General features: G+C 43.5%; 1 protein-coding gene across 1 annotated transcript in view; it reads right to left on the minus strand.

Moving 5' to 3' along the window:
- Positions 1-315: 315 nt before the first annotated feature.
- Positions 316-21,021, minus strand: part of Acadm (acyl-CoA dehydrogenase medium chain) — a gene marked incomplete at its 5' end in the record, with an annotated part of 28,473 nt that continues 7,767 nt past the window's right edge. The window contains 6 exon segments of the mRNA XM_008848660.2: positions 316-591; positions 2,522-2,770; positions 8,538-8,633; positions 9,252-9,392; positions 14,726-14,834; positions 17,117-17,247. Of these exon segments, the coding sequence (XP_008846882.1) occupies positions 520-591; positions 2,522-2,770; positions 8,538-8,633; positions 9,252-9,392; positions 14,726-14,834; positions 17,117-17,247 (798 nt within the window).

Here is a 21,021-nt window from a genome sequence, read left to right on the forward strand (position 1 = left end):
ATTTATTATAGTTTTATAATGGGAAAAATGAATATTAATTTTTTGCCATTTTGTGCAAAATAAATAAAATTATAAAATTAATGAATTTAATACAGTAATACTGTTAAGCCTACAAAGTCTGGTGGGTCCAAATCCCACATATCCCTCAGTGTAACTTTTAGAATATTCATTGAGTTCTTTCTTGACAAGCCCTCTTTCCTGTCGCTGGGATAAACATTAAAATTTCTGGGTATTTCTTCAACTAAGGTTAACATAAAAGATCACAACGGCAAGTTAATATAATTCAAGTAAAGGGGTAGTAAGGACAACACAGAATTCCAATAAAGTCAAATCTATTTGAAAAAAGGGAAATTGTGGAAATAAACGAAGGTACAAACTATCAGGGTAAGAGCACAGATTGTGTTAGTTTTGCTTGTTTCCTTTGGATAGATCTTGAAGCCCTTTCTCTTTGCTGAAGCACAAACTATGTTTTATGTTTTAGCAACACAGTAATTAATTATACTTCTATAGCAATTTCTTTCAATCTTTATACTTTTCAGTATGTTCACGGGCTATTATAAGCCTCTGAATTTGCGCGGTACCTTCATAAATCTGCAAGAAAAACATAAAGGGAGGTTAGACACCTGGATTCGTTTAATATTTTGGACAACAGTATAAGCTCCACTGATACACAACTGAAAAAGAATTTTATGAAAACAGTTTAAATCATAAAAAATAAATTTTACCAAAATTTGGAGACAACCTTGAAAACACTGAGGTGTCTGGGAAAGCTGGTTAGCATTACCCAAATATTCCAACTTCTCTGCGCTGAGCTTAGCTGCGTCCCCTTCAGTTCTTCGCTGTTTTCTTTTTAAGTTTTTTTTGTTTGTATGAGTGTCTTGCCTGCATGTAAGTGTGCCTCTGCGTGCAGAAGCCACAAGAGGGCATCATATCTCCTGGAACACACAGTTGCTGGGAACTGAACCTAGGTCCTCTGCAAGAGCAGCCAGTGCTCTTAACCTCTGAGCCATGTCTGTCCCTTCTACTAAACTTGATTTTTTTTTTCTCCTACTGCCTAAAGAAATGTTAAAAAATCAAGGTGTTGGAGGGCTTTGGTCCCTGGTAATCCTCATTCCCATTCTAAGATCCTGACTTCAGCTGTTTGTGAAGCTGAGGTTTCCAGTTTCTCAAGTGGCAGAGAGAAGTTAAATTGTTAATATTGACAGGAATATTTATAATGCTTTAGGCTTTGGGAAGGGGAAATAGTATCAGATAAACTGGTGACTTTGGGTAGGATGCAAAGTCTGGTTTTCAGTTTTCTTGTGTCTAACTAAAAACACTGACAATATACAATATTTGATGGTCATTTTTTTTTTTTTTTTGGTCTTATTGAGACAGGGTCTCTCTGTAGTCCCAGCTTGCCTGGAATTCACTATGTAGACCAGGCTGGTCTTGAACTCACAGAGATCCACCTGCCTCTGACTCTGGAGTGCTGGGATTAAAGACATGCATCACCACGCCCAGCTAGTCCTGATTTTTTTTTTTTTTTTTTTTGTTTTTTTTGAGACAGGGTTTCCCTGTAGGCCCCCCTGTCCTGGGACTCCCTATGTAGACCAGGTTGGCCTTGAACTCACAGAAATCCGCCTGCCTCTGCTTCCCGAGTGCTGGGATTAAAGGCGTGTGCCACCATGCCAGGCTAGTCCTGATTTTTAAAATCTATGAATTAAAACAAAAACAAAAACTCTGATGTGTCACCCACATTTCTCAATCTGGCATTCTGCCTCTGCCTCTGTATCTCAAATGATTAGACTAGTCGGCTCATTCGCTGGAGGTAGGCAGAACAAGGGATGGGTGTTAAGGTGCATGGGCCATAGCACCCATGTAGGGAGAACACACAGTCACAGCTTTTTTACTGTTACCCCTAATGTTTTCTAATGGCCAATTTAAAAAGAGTCAAGCACACTTCTCATGGGGACATGGATTTTCACTCTGTGTATAGCTTCAATTAATTCAAAAGTTGTCTGACAAAATTCAAAACAAAATAATTACTTTTAAATGGCCCGCATATTTTTAGAGTAAAATGTTGACTGTAGTTGGCTAAGATCTGAAAACTCAAAGGCCAAATTAGATTAGTGACATGTCCCTATGCCACCAACCTCCCTAGCCCATTCCTCTTAACATCTACACTTAGTGAAAAAGAACATAAAACACTCTTGTGTGCTGATTAGTAACAACATGTGCCTCATAATAATCTACAACTGTCATTTAATTTTTACATTTGTGTGTCTATGCATGTCACAGCATGTGTATGTGCATGTCACAGCATGCATGTGGAACTCAAGAGTATAACTTGTAGAAGTCAGTTCTCTCTACCATGTGGGCTCCACAATCGAACTCAGGTCATCTGGTCTTTACCCTCAGCCATCTTGGTGGCCCAGCTGTCATTTATTACTGGTGGCTTACAATCCCCTAATGACTAAAATCTACTGTCATTTATGAATATCTTCTTATGTCTCCTAAGAAACGAGGCCTTTGACCTTACCTGATAGATCTTGGCGTCCCTCATCAGCTTTTCCACGGGGTATTCTGTATTGAATCCGTAGCCTCCAAAAATCTGCACGGCATCGCTCGCTAGCTGATTGGCAATATCTCCAGCAAATGCCTTTGCGATTGAGGCATAGTAGGTATTGCGGCGGCCAGAGTCCACCTCCCAGGCTGCTCTCTGGTAGCTCATTCTAGCTAGCTCAACTTTCATTGCCATCTCTGCAAGCAAGAACGCAATTCCTTGGTGCTGGGAGTAAAGGAAAAAGAACAGGGTACGGATAGTACTGGCTGGGCCAGAGAGACGCCTCAGTGGTTAAGACCGCTGGTCCTCTGGCAGATGACCCCGGTTCAGTTCCCAGAACCTACATGGTGGCTAATAACTGTAACTCCAGTTCCTAGGGATCTGATGTCCTCTTTTGACCTCCTTGGGCGTTGCATGACACAGGTGCACTTACATGCATGTAGGCCATATACTCATACACATAAAATAAAAAAATTAAATATTAAAAAGATGGGATGCTGCCGGGTGTGGTGGCACACGCCTTTAATCCCAGCACTTGGGAGGCAGAGGCAGGCGGATCTCTGTGAGTTCAAGGCCAGCCCGGTCTACATAGTGAGTTCCAGGACAGCTGGGGCTACAGGGAGACCCTGTCTCAGAAAGACCAAAAAAAAGAAAAAAGATAGGATGCTGCGTATCCTTGTCTAGAGGCTGATAATCAGATCAGTGTCACAGAACACATTCTACTGTTATGAACAGTTATGAACAATATGGTCAGTACGCATTACAGGATGGAAATGTTTATCATATACTGTTATCAAGGTTTCAAATATACAGTATGACAACTTTGGAAACTATGCTCAAGGAAAAAAATAAAAGCAAGCTATTTTCTGTATCTTTGGGAGACAGACTTATGGATGAGTTTTAATATTTAGCTTAATGTTTTAACAAAACTGTTTTATACTAAAACAGAACATGCGGTTTAAGATAATATATATTAAAAAGAGTCTTGTAGGCATTTGGGAGAAACATTAAGGTGACTGCAAGCCCCATTCATGTAGTAAATATGAAAATGGATTTTGAAGGCTTAGAAGTAAAAACCAAATCCTCTGATTGAGTAGAGACTACGAAGCAAAGATCTTAAGAAATAAGACGCCGAGCTCCATAATTTCACACGTTCACCATTTTCATAACCCGAACCTGGTTACACTGCTCCTCACGCATGTGACATGTCACTTGAGACAGGCATCGTGATTAGGCCATGCAGGAGGTAGGACTGGCCATTGTGAAAGTCTCCTCCAACAGGGGTCATGCCCTCCATTTCTCTATCTTTTAAAAGGATTTATTTCACTTTATTTATGCATATGGCTATAGGCATGAGTGCAAAGCCTTCAGAGTCCAGAAGAGGGTGTCAGATCCCCTGGAACTGGAGTTGCAGGTTGTGAGCTGCCCACTGTGGGTGCTGGGGACCGAACCCTGGTCTTATGAAGAGCAGTACACCTTTAAATGCTCACAACCACTTCACTCTTTAAATTATTACTTATTTTTATTTTATGTGTATGAGTGCATTGCCTGCATGTATGTGAGTGCACCCGTGTTATGCAGTGCCCTTGGAGGTCAGAAGAAGGTGTCAGATCCCCTGGAACTGGAGTTACAAACAGTTTTAAGCTGCCATGTGAGTGCTGGGAATCGAGCCCAGGTCCTCCCTGCAAGAGCAGCTGGTGCTTTTAACCACTGAGCCATCTCTCCAGCCCCTGCCCTCTGCATTTCTGACTAAACGGTGCCTGTTCTTCTAAACTAAGAATTCTTTCAACGTTTTCTTTTCTTTTTCAGGCTTGCCTTGATCTCAGAGCAGATTCCAAGATTACAGGTATAGACTTCCAGTCAGCCTGTTGTATTTCTTATTTGTTTGTTTCAGGGCCTTGCTATGTAGCCCAGGCTACTTGGAACTCTTCCTCCCTCAGTCTCCTGAGTGCTACCACCACAGACTTGACTTTATTTTTTGAATAAGTAGAATACACCAGTTTTTAACACCAGTTAAAAATATAAATGGCCAGGCATGGTGGCACATGCCTTTAATCCCAGCACTCGGGAGGCAGAGGCAGGTGGATCTCTGTGAGTTCCAGGACAGCTGGGGCTACAGAGAGACACTGTCTCAAAAAGACCAAAAATGAATGAATGAATGGACCAGAAAGATGGCTCAGCGGCTAAGAGCACTGGCTGCTTTTCCAGAGGACCTGGGTTCAATTTTCAGCACCCACATGACAGCTAACAACCTTCCATAATTCCAGTTCCAAGAGATCCGATGCCCCCTTCTGGACTCTGTGGGCACTGCATGACATGGGTGCATTTACATACATGCAGGTAAAACACTCATCACATAAAATAAAAATAAATAAATCAGAAAAATATCTAAATGAACAAAGTGAATGTTTCCCTCCTCCTATCCCTCTGCCTCCTGCCCCTCTTCTCTGCCCCCCCTCTCAGGTGGTAAGCAATGTTATCAGTAGGTTTTCTAATCTTTCCTGAGGAATTTTATACACACATAAACAAATATATCTTTATTTTCCGTTTTTTTTTTTGTTTGTTTTACACATGCTAGCCTACTAGGTTGATGGTTTTTCAATGCTTTTTGGAAAATTGTATACAACCTTATCAATACTTAAAGAATGTTCTTATTTTTTACAGTTACAAAGCATTCCATCCATTTTATGGACAGATGATCAGCACTGTGGTTATGTCTGCATGATGTTGAAAAGTAGGACAAGTCCCATACAGAACACAGCTTGGATTACCCTTATGTCAGCCCAGAGTAGGTGTGTTCAGTGTATTTTGCTGAACGTGACTCACAGAAGTTATACCAACTTCAAGTCTCATCAATGATACAGGCATACAAGAGCTTATTTCACCAGCACACGAGCATGTTTTGCTTTGTTTTGTTTCTTTAAGGATGTGCACACCCCCCAATACAGTTTTGAAAATACCTGGAGTGGTGCTTGGGTCTATACAGCTTTAAGTGTTTAAATTGTATTTATTTGTGTGTATGCATATAGGCATGCACGTGCCAGTGTGAGTTGGAGGTTGGAGAACTTGAGGAGCTGGGTCTCTCCTACCCTGTAGGACCCAGTGGGGACCAAACTCAGTCAGAATTGGCAGCAAACACCTTTACTTTCAGAGCCATCTCACAACCCAAGTGATGCAGTTCTAACAAACACTCCCAGCAAGTTGCATTCAGTTGGGGAACTCAGTTCCAAACTCAGTTCCTATTCCCTGTAACCCTCCAGTCCTTGGTTAACCTCTTTCCTTCTGACTTTGGCAACTGTCTTACAGATGCTATTTGGAGACTCAAGTGTTATGCTTCTTGGTAGTGTTTGTGAGTATCTGTCATATGATAAATAGCTTATCTCCAAAGTAAAGCCTCCAGAGGGTAGAAACCATCAAAATTCTTTGGCGTCCCATGTAAAGAGAACAGGCTCTGTAAATATGTGGTTATTTGGATTCGAGTCTTGGTTTTATCGTTTATTAGCTGAGCCTAATGTTCTTATATGTAATAAATGAAAAGGGCGGTGTGCACAGTACTGGGGGAATTAAACAAGTTCACACACACAACACATTTAGAATAGTGCTTGGAACAGAGAAAGCATTCAACTACTAGTATTTTAATATAGTGGATATTCAATTACTATTTGTTAGATGAGATAGACATTAATGAGTACAAGACATACCCTGCATGCTGGGAGTATGAACATGTCTAAAAATAGAAACTCCAGGGGGCTGGAGAGATGGCTCAGCGGTTAAGAGCACTGACTGCTCTTGCGGAGGACCCAGGTTCGATTCCCAGCACCCACATGGTGGCTACGAACCATCCTTAACTCCAGTTCCAGGGGAATCCGAAGCCGCCTTCAGAACTCTGCGACATTGCACGACACAGGTGCACCTACCTACATGCAGGCAGTACACACATACACATAAAATAAAAATAACAAATAAAATATTAAAAAAAAAAAACTCCATTCCCCCACGGAACAGACCCTCCTGGGAGTGTAAGGCCACACGGGCAACAGGCCACACCATGCAGTGTTGGGTGGTGACAAGTGCTAGGTTGGAGGTGTTACAAGGCACAGCACGAAAGGAGGGAAAAGCTACTGAAGCGCTGAAGCGGATGAGGAGGTGGTGGGATCTGAAGGAAATGGAAGAGAACATTTGGGGAAAAACAAAGGGAACGGGAACAGCGAGCAGAGCAGTCTGACGCGCCAGACCACTAACTTTACCCAGAGGGTTTTCAGTAGGTAAAAGAGTGCCAATGACTGCACTGACGGATTACCATCCCGTAATCTGTTGCCAGTGTTCCCGGTTTTAATCACATGTAAGAAAAGAATGCCACCTTCTTTCTCAGGCAGTCATCTTCAGTCATATCAGGTTAAGCAAAAAGAGGAGCTATACAGACACACACACGCACTCATTTATATATATATAAATGAGAGAGAGAGAGAGAGAGAGAGAGAGAGAGAGAGAGAGAGAATCTCAAAGCTATATAACACAAACAGAGGAGCCGGGTGTGCTAGCGCACACCTTTAGTCCTGGCACTCAGGAGGCAGAGGCAGGTGGATCGCTGTGAGTTCAAGGCCAACCTGGTCTACATAGTGAGTTTCAGGCCAGCTGGGGCTACAGGGAGACCCTGTCTCAAAAAGACAAAAAAAAAAAAGAAAAGAAATAGTGCCAGGAAGGAGAAACCTCCCTTCGAGCTGTTGATCAGGGTAGTCCAAGAGACTCACAAAATAATACAGGCCATTGCCATAGCCCTTGAGTGCTTCTCAGAACTTGAAGCTAAACTTTATTGCTGAAGTCAGGACATACTTCAGACACAGGACTTGGAGCAATGGAGATGGAACTGACCTGGAAGGTTCCTTGAAGACTAACTCTCATGGTATCAGAAGACACTATGCAACTTCTAAGGGAGAAAACAAATCAATGGTCTAACCCAGCTGTAATAGGGGCGGTAGATGACCACAAGGAAACAATTTTTCATGCAGCTGGGAACTTGCTCATATGAACTTACAGCAGTGGTAACAACATGCACAAGGTCCATGCAAACTCAAACCATACAAAAACCCAGCACAGAAGTGGGGAAATGGGTAGGAAGCCCCAACCTTAGCTGCAGAAATATTGGCAGCTGATCACTGCTGGATGAGGGAGGGTTGTTCTTCTTTAAGGGAGTGACAGTAGTCAGGCTGACGAGGCTCCCACGGATGAACTCGCACCAAGGAACATTTAGGGACACAAACTTGACTCCATAGGCCTTAATATGACAGAATGCATAAAATCCCACAGAGGCACTGTGGGGGGTGCAGATAGGGGAGCAGGTCTAAATGTGATCAGTATGTATTGTATGAAATGCTCAAAAATTCAGTAAGAAAATAAAAAGAAAATCAAGCCAGGTGTGATAGTGCACACCTTTAATCCCAGCACTTGGGAGGCAGAGGCAGGTGAATCTCTGTCAGATCAAGGACAGCCTGGCCTACAAAGTGAGTTCCAGGCCATTTGGGGCTACAGGGAGACCCTGTGAAAAGAAAGAAAAGGAAGGAAGGCAAAGAGGGATTGAGGGAGGGCGGGAGGAAGGGAGGAAGGAGGGAGGAAGTAGAACCCAGTCAGGCATGATGACACATGTCTTTAATCCCAGTGCTCAGCAGGCAGAGAGGCAGGCAGATCTCTCTGAGTTCCAGGTCAGCCTGTCTACACAGTGAGACCTTGTCTCAATAAAACAAAAAGCTGGGCACTGTGGTGCTCACCTGCACTCTCAGCACTGGGGAGGCAGAGAAGGGAGGTCCCTGGAGCTCACTGGCCAGCCAGCCTAGCCTAGCTGGTGAGCCCAAGGTCAGTAAGAGACAAAAAAAAAATCTACAGTGCCTGAGAAGGGACACCCAAGGTTGTCCTCTGGTCCCCATACAAATGTGCACACACATACCCATGGACACACACACACACACACACACACACACACACACACACTATTTACCTCTACAAGCAGTTTTCCGAACGTTTTCCTTTCCAGGGCATACTTGGTAGCTTCGTCCAAAGCTCTCTGGGCTAACCCAACAGCACCAGCTGCTACCTAGAATGTTAATATTGTACAAACCAGAAGTTCATATTGTCATTAAACCACACAGCAGATATCTATCTGCCTAAGATGCTTAGTTAAGGATTATATAGACAAGATTAATATAACGAAACTGGGGTCATTGGGAGTGGAGCAGTTAAGTACTTAGGCTTATATTATTTTTTAACTAAAGGCAATCAGAGGTGTTAGGAATATAACTCAGTGACCTTAGCCTTCCATAGACTCTGAGTTTATGTCCGTTGCCACAAAAAGAGAAAAAGGAAAAAGGCTAATTGCAGTTTTATGAAGCACAGATCACAGCCTAGGAGAAACGTCATTGGAGCCCTCCTTGAGGAGTAAGGAAACGAGTCTACAATCAACAGGAAGATGGAGTTAAGAGTGGACTTTCTGGAAATACAGCAGAGCACATTTCAGCCTTTGCTAAATGAATTTCTACAATGAGCAGCCAAAGTAGTTGAGCTATCCATAATAAAAGTAACATGCTCTCATCTCTACCTTAAGGGTAGAGATGTTAAAAGCAGACGTTAAAGAAGAAAAAACCACAGCACATACAATACTAAAATAAAAAGTTACTAACACCACAAATAAAGAACCTGAAAGACGGCAGCTTACTGTGGGTCTGGTTCTGTCAAAAGCTCCCATTGCAATCTTGAAGCCGGCTCCTTCACCAATTAAAACATTTTCCTTGGGCACTCTGACATCCTCAAAGGTGATTCCTCTGGTATCAGAACATCTCTGGCCCATGTTTAATTCCTAACAAGATTGTATAAGGAGGAGGAGTCACAGCAGTGTTAAGGTGAACCATTCCTTACTGCCTGCTTGAAGTTACCTGCAGGAGGGCCACAGCGGAGGGTCGGCAGCTCCCGCTGGGAGAGGACAGAGCATCTCAGGAATTGGGACCTGCTGCCTGTCTGCCTATCTCCTGTGGCTCCTCTCTGGCCACAGTGGCAGAATTGAGTTGTGCAACAGACTTCATGGCTCACAAAGCCATCTGTGTTTACAATCTGGATCTTTCTAGAAATGTTTGCCAACCCTAGTCAAAACTAATTATTTCATGCTGCAAACAGCACTAATCTAAAGCTCTATATTATAATGCCTGTACTTTGTACAAGTTTGAAAGCTTTCTTTTTTTACTCTGAGGGGAAAATCATTTAGCAAACACAAGGTCATCTGGGACCTGTCATCTTCAGCAAAGTGATCTACTTAGCAAAACATGGATTTTGTTTTCCGCCCACTTTTTTCTTTTACATTTATTTACTTACTTTGTTGGCGGGGATAGGGGGAGGTCATGGCAGAGGGCAGGGGTAGGGGCATGGCAGAAGTCTTGTGGGGGTCTCAGGATGTCTTGGAATCAGTTTTCTCCTACTATATGAGATTTGGGATCAAACTCAAGTCGTCAGGCTTGGAGGCAAAATCCTTTTACCCACTTGAGCCATCTCACTGGTCCTCCAACTCTCTCTTAAAATTTGGCATGTTGATACAGAATTTACATGTGAAGATTCTCCCTCTGTATGTAGTACTCACGTGAGAATGTGCCATATGATTTTTAGTGGATGCTGGAAAATGCAGGTAGTACCAGTGTTGTGCCCAGTGGATAACTGTTACTGCAACTGGCCTCCATCTCACAGGGATCTGCTTGCCTGTGCCTCCCGAGTGCTGGGACTGAAGGCGTGCACTACCACATCAGACCCCTTTTTGTTTTTTGAGGCAGTATCTTACTCTGTAGCCTGGGCTGGCCTTGAACTTGCAGCAATCCTCCTGCCTTGGCCATAGGAGTGCCTGGATTGTATGTGTGAGTCACTACACTTTCTATTTAAGATTTTCAGACCATGGTTGACTTAGGGAAACTGTAGCTGTTGAAGTCAGCACTGTGCGTAAAGGGACCGGTGTTCACAGCCATTCCACTTGGTTGTTGCTGAGATGGGTCTCCCTGCCTCTGCCTCCAAAGTGTTGGGATTAAAGGTGAGCACCACTACACCCAGCTCTCGAACCACTTTGACTCAAGCTTATGAGTGTAGCCATCACCACAGTCACCTCAGCACCCAGACATTGCCTGTCCTGCCTCGGCCGGTCAGCTTGCTGCACCTCCACCTGCGAAGTCAGGGCTCTCATCTCCCCATTGTGCTCCTTACCCACAATGCAAGTGGAACAAGTCAGCTTTCCATGCTTGACTTTTCATTTAGCATCGTGCATCTGAGAATCGTGCTTGTGCACAATCAGTGACTCATGCTTCATGGTTGCACAGTAGTGCACGTTAGGACGTACCATGCAGCTCTTGTGCACACTGGATGAATATTTATTATTTTCTCCTGGTTTTCAGCAGCAATAACACAGCTGCTATGAGCATCATGTATGTCTTTGTTTTCATCTCTCTTGGTAAACTCCTGGGAATACCAGGTATGTAGTACATGCTTAACTCTACTTTAAAAATTTTACTAAGCTGGGGCTGGACAGATGGCTCGGTGGTAAAGAACAGTGGCTGCTCTTACAGAAGACTGGGGTCTGGCTCCCAGCACCCACCCACATGACGGCTAACAACCATCTGTAACTCCAGTTCCAGGGAATCCGATACCCTCTTCTGGCCTCTGTGGGAACTGTACAACACAGGACACTTCACACACACACACGCACGCACGCATGTATGCATACACATAAAACAAAAATAAATTAAAAAAAATTTTTTTTACTAAGCTAATACTGGATGTGGCGGTGCACGCTTTTGATCCTAGCACTTAGGGAGCAGAGGCAAGTAGATCACTGAGTTTGAGGCCAGCCTGGTCTAAATTGTAAGTTCCAGGCTAGCTGGGGCTACATGGTGAGACCCTGTCTCAACCCCCTCCCATTTTTTTTTTTTTTACTAAACTATATCAACTGTCAACATTTTGACACAATTATCTCTCTCTGTCTCTCACTCAAGAGTGCGTGAGAGTGCGTGCATGTATGTATATGTGTGTGTGTGTGTGTGTGTGTGTGTGTGTGAATATTAAGTGGAAAATGCTGAATCATTTGAAAGGCAGTTGCAGATAATGAAACTCCTAAAGGAGAAAAATCAGTCTTGCCATTAAGCAAGAGCAGAGGCGGAGGTGGTGGAAACATGGGGGTGACAGCCTCATTCTTTAATTTGGTGGCTTTAACATTAAGTCTTTAACATTAAGTCTCAGATATAAAGTGCTTGCTGTGTAAGTATGAAGACCTGAGTTCAGTTGCTAGTATACATATCAACATAGCCAGGTGTGGTGGCACACACTTGTGATCTCAGCACTGTGGAGGTGGGTGGACACAGGCAGATCCCTGAGGTTAGCTGGCCAGCCAGATTACCCTATTTGGTGAGTTCCAGGAGGGCGAGAGACCCAGCCTCAAAAAACAGGTGGACAGCAATTGAATGACAGCTGAGGTTGACCGCTGGCCTCCACATGCACACACATGTGAACCTGCACACATACATGTGAAGTACATGCACAAACATCCACACATGGGCACACACATGAACCTGTACATATACAAACACCCACACACATGTGAACCTGTACACATACATTCACACATGCACACACACATGAACCTGTACACATACATTCACACACATCCACACACACATGACCCTGTACACGTACAAACAGCCACACGCATGCCCACACACATAAACCTGTATACATGCAAGCACCCACACACATGCACACTCACATTAACTTGTACACATGCAAACATCCACACAAGCACACACATGAACCTGTGCACAAGCATCCACACACATACATACATGAACCTGTACACATGCAAACACCCACACACATGCACACATGCAAACATCCACACACGCACACACACACAGTCTGCTTCCAGATTTGAATGGTGATAATAATGTACGTATATGAAACCAACATCCTTTAATTTTCATTTTAAAAATTAATGCTAACAATCTATATAATCTATAATAAAAACTTCAAACCCACATTTAAAACCAAAATGCTTTCTAGACTCATCTCAAAACACATGATTTCTATGACACAAAACATTTTGACAATATGAATCTCACAAATTTATAAATGGCCTTTTGTTTTAAAGAATATCTCAGAAGGCTAAGCTGATAATAAAATTATCTGTACCCCTCACCAAGAGTTCCCCAAGCATAGAGATGTTTATCAATACATTCTCCCTAATAACCAGAATAGTACTTAACATATAATATGTATTCAAAGTGAATATTTATTGAATTAAAGTTTTCTTAAGTAACAGAATTGGGTGAAAAGACAAGATTAGAAACAGCAAGACAAAACCAGAGTGGGATCATCACTGGGAAGCACAGGCCCCAGGGCTCTTTCTGCTTTTCAGAGATGGGCCATAGGTTGGCCTGGAGTCTGCTAGCAACCATCTCTAAGGGGGAAACATGACTTGTTATGCACAGAAAAAAACCAATCTCTAGGAAGAAGCACAATTATTCATAATACTTATATTTTGTTATATAAATAATGTCAGTAGTCTATTTGTAAAGTACAGTCTACCTTAAATATTTTTTCTTAAAAATATAGCACATTGTCATGTCAGAAAGTGCACAGGCCAAGTTACTAGACTATGTTGATAGGAAACAGTGTACTAATGATCTCAATAAATCACCAGTCAGTAAATCATATATTTGGAACTTGGTTTTAGTAGTCAATGAACAGACCACACTAAACAGTATTCAGAATATCTCAGCCTTTGAACTTGCATGACCTATGACCTAGAAGAAAAGTCCAGTCCCCGCCCCTTTGTTTTGAGACAAACTCTCACTGTGTAGTTGAAGCTGCCCTAGAACAGGTGACCCTCTAGCCTCAGCCTCCCTAACACCAGGCTTAAAGGTGTGCACCACCAGGCTCAGCAGAAGTTCATACATTTTGCATACTCCAGCAACATGTTTCCACCTTAAAGAGGCCTGGCACAACATAAGGGGATTCTACAAATACCGTAGGCTGGTTTAGAAGTTTAACTATCACTTGAAGTTAGTTTTTCCAGCTCAGACAATGGAGACCAACTCAGTATCTAACCAAGTGATCTGAACTTTTCCACATCTGGGAGCAGGAAGTTAGTTAGGTGGCCTTCTGTGACTCTCACCTACTTCCATGTTCCTCCTTTGCCTTAGCTGTAGATATCATTAATAGTTTTATCTTTAAAAAAATCCATTTTGAGGCTGCAGAGCTGGCTCAGTGGTTAAGAGCACTGGCTGCTCTTACAGAGGACCCTGGTTCAGTTCCCAGCGCCCACATGGCAGCTAAGAACTGCCTGTAACTCCAGTTTCAGGGAATCTGATGCCCTTTTCTGGCCTCAGAAAAGTGCATCAGAAAAGTGCGTAAGTTCACCAGGCACACATGTGGTGCACTTACACACATATAGGCAAAACAGTCATACACATTTTAAAAAAACACAGTTTGCAAAAGAGTTTCACACCTTTGAGCCTATTTTCAGTTAGAATTTTCATGCTGTGTGAGCTCTCACCAGGACTACTTAATGATGTCATTTCTGTGCTTTGATGTGTCAAGGTTTAAACTCTTTTTGGTCTACTGTAAGAGATCAATGATCTCATATATTCAGATTACACACATGCCAATGCCTTTTCTTATTTAAATAGAATCTCCTGGCCACACCATATCCAAGGCTGCTTCACATTCCTGCATTTTTCTAATTTACAGATCTTCTGTTACTGTGGGGTCATGGGTCATCCATTTAGCTCACATTGCTCTGTTGCATGGGAAAGATGCCATCTATCCTACCAGAAGCTTGCTCAGAGCCAATGGGAAAGAGGAAGAAAGTCCTCTGAGAGTTCTAATGCTCCACCATGGGGCAGCAGTAAGTGACAGCCCGATTTCCATCTCACACCAAAGCTGTCATGGGTGTTCTCCACACCATGGTACCACGAATTGCCAACCTTTCAAAATGACTTGAAAAAGAATTTCAGAGCATATAAACTATTTTACTTGAAATGATCAAACATTGCTTGATTCTTATTGCAACTTAAAGTACTTTGACTAAAGGAAACAGAAGTATGAGTTCTGATATTGACACTTGAAATAACACTTGTGGCATTGGACATTAGTAAACCTGTTGCTTACCTTTTTCCCAATGTGGATTCCCGGGGAGTCGGCTTCCACAATAAACCCAGTAAAGGCTTTGCTGGCAGGAACTTTGGGATCTGGATTAGAACGTGCCAACAAGAAATACCTAATACATACAAACCATGACAACAACATGTAAATGAACCACACACGATTACTATCTCAGTCAATAGCCACAGTCCCTGAAATCACTAACCTCTATTAACAGAAAAGGCAGTGAAAACCAAACAGCTTTCAACACAGCTTTCAACCTCCTCTGTGGTCTGACTGTTTCCACCAGGTCTACTTCTCAACTGATTCAATGTTTAAACTTAGTACAAATTCCTTCCACAAAGAAAATATGCGGGGCAGGAGAGATGGCTCAGCAGTTAAGAACACTGACTGCTCTTGTGGAGGACCCAGGTTCAATCCCCAGCACCCATATGGTGGTTAACAACTGTCTGTAACCCCAGTTCTGGGGACTCCAACGCCCTCTTCTGACCTCCAATGGCATTGCACAACATGGGTGCACTTACATATGTGTAGGCAATACACCTACACACATAAAATAAAAATAGATAAAATATTTAGAGAAAGAAACTATGAAAATAAAATATGTATATATTGGAACTGTCATCTCTTCTCTAAGCCAATTTTATGTTCTAAGGGATGAGCTGTCTGGAAAAGGAGGACAAACAGGGCTGTTGGAAGAATGGTACAAAACATCAGGTACAAAAAAGACTCTGCTGTGAGCCTGCCCCCTATGAAGCAAGGCGGTGGACAAGTTATAGCTGGATTATTATGAATATTCACTGGGTTTTCCCACAAAAAGATTTTTCTCAGAAAGATTTTGAAACAAAGCATGGGAAGAAAGGAAAGAAAGAAAAAATATCCAAGTTGGTTTTCCACACATCCTGATATAGTTTTTTTTTTTGAGACAGGGTCTCCCTGTAGCCCCAGCTGTCCTGGAACTATGTAGACCAGGCTGGCCTTGAACTCACAGAGATCTGCCCGCCTCTGCCTCCCAAGTGCTGGGATTAAAGGTGTGTGCCACCGTGCCCTGTGATACAGATTTTTAAAAAAGCCTTTACAGAAGGGCAGAGGTATGGCTTAGAGGTTGGACTCATGCTGAAACCTTGGGGTCAGTAATAGCTCAGGGAAGTGGGGGGAATTTATTCTTCCTTAAACAACAAATTTATTTTTATGCTAAAAACCAATCATCTATGTTTATTATCATTGACTAGGGTTTTATTTAGTAATAGGAAAACACTGAAATTATTTTCTATTTCATATATTACCTAACCTGCTTTCACCAGGAGAGAGCTGTACTCAGTTCTTAGAGGAACTTGTTCAGTCTTCATGGGTTCTTTTTTTTTTTAATATTTTATTTATTATTTTTATTTTGTGTACAAGTATATTGCCTGCATGCATGTGAGGGCCCCCATGTCATGCAATGCTGTGGAGCTCAGTAGAGGGCTTTAGATTCCCCTGGAACTGGAGTTAAAGACGGATTATAGCCGCCATGTGGGTGCTGGGAATTGAACCCGGGTCCTCTGCAAGAGCTGAGCCATCTCTCCAGCCCCCTTCATAGGTTCTTTATTTACTTGCTGATGTGAGGAAGCTAAAGGGTAATGATACTAAATGCAGCACTGGACACATTGAGACACTCAAAGGAGACTGACAGATATTTCAAATAGTTTCTCAGGAGGCCTACTTGCAGCCCTGGCTCCTGAGCAAGGCAAGGAGCTCACGCTGTGAGCTACACAATTTGCCAAGGGGGGATGCTTTTCCATATTGTGCATCATATAAATATATTGAAGCAGAAATTTTTCAGAGCCAGGTGTAGTGGCTCATACCTGCAATCTCAACATTTGGGAGGCTGAGGAAGTGTAAGGCCAGCCTGAGCTCCAGAGTGAGACTGTTAAAAAATAAAGTAAAATAAAGCTAACAACAACAAATATAGACATTTTTTCCAAAGAGGAATCAGGTTACTAAGTCCATTACCCCAATTTCCCAAATTCCTTCTAAGAAATCTCTGTTACATGTTTGTAGTAGTGGGCAAAACATTATTTTCTTTTCTTTTGGTCTCCCTGTAGCCCCAGGTGGCCTGGGACTCACTCTGTAGACCAGGCTGGCCTCGAACTCACAGAAATCCGCATGCCTCTGCCTCCCAAAGGCTGGGATTAAAGGCGTGAACACCCACACCTGGCTTGCAAATTAGGCTTCTTAAAGTTAATCTGAAATAACTCAAGTGCTTAAAAACAGCTGAGTCACTGAACTATTTGTAATCTCATACAGACTTCCCAGTTTAGTGAATATGGCTTAAATAGACGGACTAAAAATAGACAAAGGGAAGATCCTGAGCATGAAGTAATTCAAAAGAAATACAGATATATTTCAAACGCTTACCAGTTAGCTTTGCCCCCATTGGTGATCCACATCTTCTGACCGTTGATAATGTACTCATCCCCTCTCTTCTCCGCCTTGGTCTTTATACCAGCCACATCAGAGCCTGCTGATGGTTCTGTAACGCAGTAGGCCTGCAGTGTATGGACACAAGAAAAACATTACATGTTAAGCATTCGATTGTGACCGTGTCGCTGGGGATGGAAACCAGGGTCTCATGTATGCTCAGCAAGAGCTCTACCACAAGTTCTGCCCTAGCCCCTGCATTTTAAGTTTTGAAGATAAAAGTGTTTCTTAAATGTCTAAAGTTAAAATGTTCATGGAAAACCAAATAAAAAGCTCATGTCAAAATATGAAAATTAAACATTAAATGTTAGGTATATTCAAACAAATTCATTAAATTCAATTTAATTTATACTGAGAGACCTGAGTGACTCCATCTTGGATAAAACCTCCATGGGATTGACCCAGCCCTGAACCCTATTCCAGGAAAAAACACAAAAAAAATATGCTTGGAACAGATAGAGAACTCCCCCGCAACAGTCAATTAACAAGGGACAGGAAAGTACTAAAAGTCCAAATGTCTCTTCAGAGTTCCTGAAGGCAGCAGTTTATGGTTTGGCACTGGGCTGCAACCAATCAGATACTTGCCAGGCTGGAGACCCCTTACCCCCCTACTTGCTGAACTTGCTGAAATAAAGCTATAAAAATCTCTGTCTCCCAAAGCAAGGGGTCTCACATCTGAGATCTGCTGCGTCGGTGACAGAATGGGCCCAAGCTTAAGCTTGCAACAATAAAAAAACTCCTTGTGTGTTTGCATTGGTCGGCTCCTTGGTGGTCTCTGGGGTCTCGCGAGCTGGGCACAACATCTTGGGGGCTCGTCCGGGATCCCCAAGACTCCCCCCCCCCAGGACCCCCGAACTGAAGGGTTCCTGGCCGGCCAGTAAGTGTCTGTTTGTGTCTAGTTGTGCCTGTCTGTGTCTGTTCCAGCTTTTGTTTTGAGCCTCGAGGCAAACTTGTGAACAGTGTGGTCAGGAGCAGTTGGAGCAGACGCGCTGGATGACCGTGACCACAGAGGTCTGGAAGACGTTCCAGACCCCAGCAGAGGGGACGGAGGGCCCAGACTCTGTTGATTTCTGTGAAAGGACAAGGCAGGTCGCTCCCATGGAGTGGCAGTTTGCCACTGTCCTACTTTCAGTTTTTCTTCCGCACGAGCGGGGGAATTTGTTACTTGGCCTTCTGTGTGTCTTTCTGACTCTCTGTTTTGTCTTTGGTTGTCTATTTCTCTGTGGCTGAGATGGACGCAATGGGACAGACTCCCTCTATGCCCCTGGACCTGGTTCTTGCACATTTTGGAGATGTTAAGACTCGAGCCCATAACCTCTCTGTTGTTGTCAGGAAGAATAAACCAATTACTTTCTGCAGGTCTGAATGGCCCACTTTCAATGTGGGATGGCCCTCGGAGAGGACCTTTGATCCCACTGTCATTAACGCGGTTGAGAAAATTATTCTTCAACTACGTGTAGGACACTCGGATCAAATATCATACATAGTGGTCTGGGGAGATTTAGTTAATAACCCCCCTCCTTCGGTCAAGTCTTTTCTTCCTTTACAGAAAACTGAGGTGCTGACAGCTGCAGAATGGAAAACAACAACCCAGAAAGCACCTAAGCCTGAAACCAAACCATCAGTACCGTCATTGTACCCTGTCTTACAAGGCAACACAGAAGATCTAATTTTTCCTCCCCCTCCTTATCCACCTCCCCCACAGGAGGTACCCCCTCCAGAACTGGCACCCCTTGTACCAGATTCTTCACAGGCACAGGGGGGACCGGCTCAGGGGACTAGGAGTAGAAGGGCAGCAACACCAGAGGGTCCAGACTCTACTGTTCTACCCCTCAGAGTCGCCGGCCCCGCGGATGAGGCTGGCAACCAGCCCCAACACTATTGGCCATTCACCACTAGTGACCTTTACAACTGGAGAACCCAGAATGCTCCCTTTTCTGAAAATCCTAAGGAGCTTATTAATTTATTAGAAACTGTCTTATTCACACACCAACCCACTTGGGATGATTGTCATCAATTATTACAGGTTCTGTTTACCACAGAGGAAAGGGAACGTATCCAAACAGAAGCCAGGAAGTTAATTCCTGGCAATACTAGTGTCCCTACTACTGACCCGACACTGATTAATGCTGCCTATCCACTGACCCAGCCTGATAGGGATTATAATACTGCAGAAGGTAAGGGGAGGCTTCTGGTTTACTGCCAGGCTCTGTTGGCAGGTCTCAAAACAGCTGCTCATAGGCCAATTAATTTGGCAAAGGTATACGATATTAATCAGGAACTAAATGAAAGCCCAGCTGCATTCTTGGAGCAAATAATGGATGCCTTCCGCAGGTACACTCCATTAGATCTGGAGGCTAAATATAGCGGCAGTGGCCATGGCTTTTGTTAACCAGTCGGCTCTGGATATAAAAAAGCTCCAAAGAGTAGAGAGACTGGGTGAAAAGAGCTTAAGGGATTTAAAAACTGTGACTGAGAAAGTGTACAATAATAGGGATAGTGCAGAGAAAAAAAACAGATAAAGGCAGAAAGAAGGCACAACAAGGACCTGGCAAGGATCCTGCTGGCTGCCACTGTGGATCCAGAGGATCGGCGGAGGCGTCTGAGACAGATAGTGTCAGGGAAGGGAGTCTCTTGCAGTATGTGGATGACCTACTTGTGGTGGCAGACAGCCACGAGGCTTGCATGGATGGCACAGAACACCTGTTGCAGATGTTGGAAAGCCTGGGCTATCGGGCCTCTGCTAAAAAGGCCCAACTATGCAAACAACAGGTCCAATACTTGGGCTATATACTCAAAAAAGCACTACTGGTAAAAGATGCTGACAAACTGACTTTGGGCCAGAACTTGACCATCACCACACCACATGCAATCAAAGGAGTTTTAAACCAGCCCTCGGGCAGGTGGTTAAGTAATGCCCGTATAACCCATTATCAGGCATTACTTCTTAATCCTGCTAGATTCACCTTCCAGGTATCAGTTGCCCTGAATCCAGCCATGCTCTTGCCGGACCCAGACTTGGATGCTCCGCTGCATGATTGTGCTGGAATCCTGGCCCATGTCCATGGTACCCAATCAGATTTGAGAGATACCCTGTTATCTGATGCTGAAGTAACCTGGTTCACTGATGGGAGCAGCTTTGTCCAGGGTGGCAAGAGGTATGCAGGGGCGTCTGTAGTATCATTAACCGGCATCATTTGGGCAGAGCCTCTGCCCACTGGCACTTTGGCCCAAAAGGCTGAACTTATTGCTCTAACTAAGGTGTTGGTATTGGGAAAGGACAAAAAGCTTAATGTGTACACGGACAGCCGATATACCTTTGCCACCACGCACATTCATGGGACAATATATCGGGAACGGGGCTTATTAACAGCAGAGGGAAAGACTGTCAAAAATAAAGAAGAAATCCTAACATTGCTGAGGGCTCTCTGGCTACCAAAAAATTGGCAATTATCCACTGCCCAGGTCATCAAAAAGGGGGTGATCCAATTTCCCAAGGAAACAATCGAGAGGATCAGGCGACTAAACAGGCTGCCCTCCAAATTGACTCAATCTTGGTCACCACACTAATTGACCCAGGTGACCCAAACCTCCCTGAAAAGCCCAAATACACCAGGGAGGACCTGAAATGGATAAAGGGACTGCTGAGGACCCAATGCCTGGAAGGATGGTGGAGGCCAGCAGAAGGGAAGCTGATCCTCCCGGAAAAATTAGGAAAACAAAAGTTGGCAAAAATACACCGTTCTTCCCACATGGGCATCAAGAGGATGCAGGACTTAATTCTACATGCCGAAGTAAAAATCAAGGAGGCTGATTTAAAGATTAAAGACATTGTCAATGGC

The sequence above is a fragment of the Nannospalax galili genome, unplaced genomic scaffold (genome assembly GCF_000622305.1).
Source record: "Nannospalax galili isolate Female #2095 unplaced genomic scaffold, S.galili_v1.0 scaffold1124, whole genome shotgun sequence".
In the NCBI taxonomy this organism is placed as follows: Eukaryota; Metazoa; Chordata; class Mammalia; order Rodentia; family Spalacidae; genus Nannospalax; species Nannospalax galili.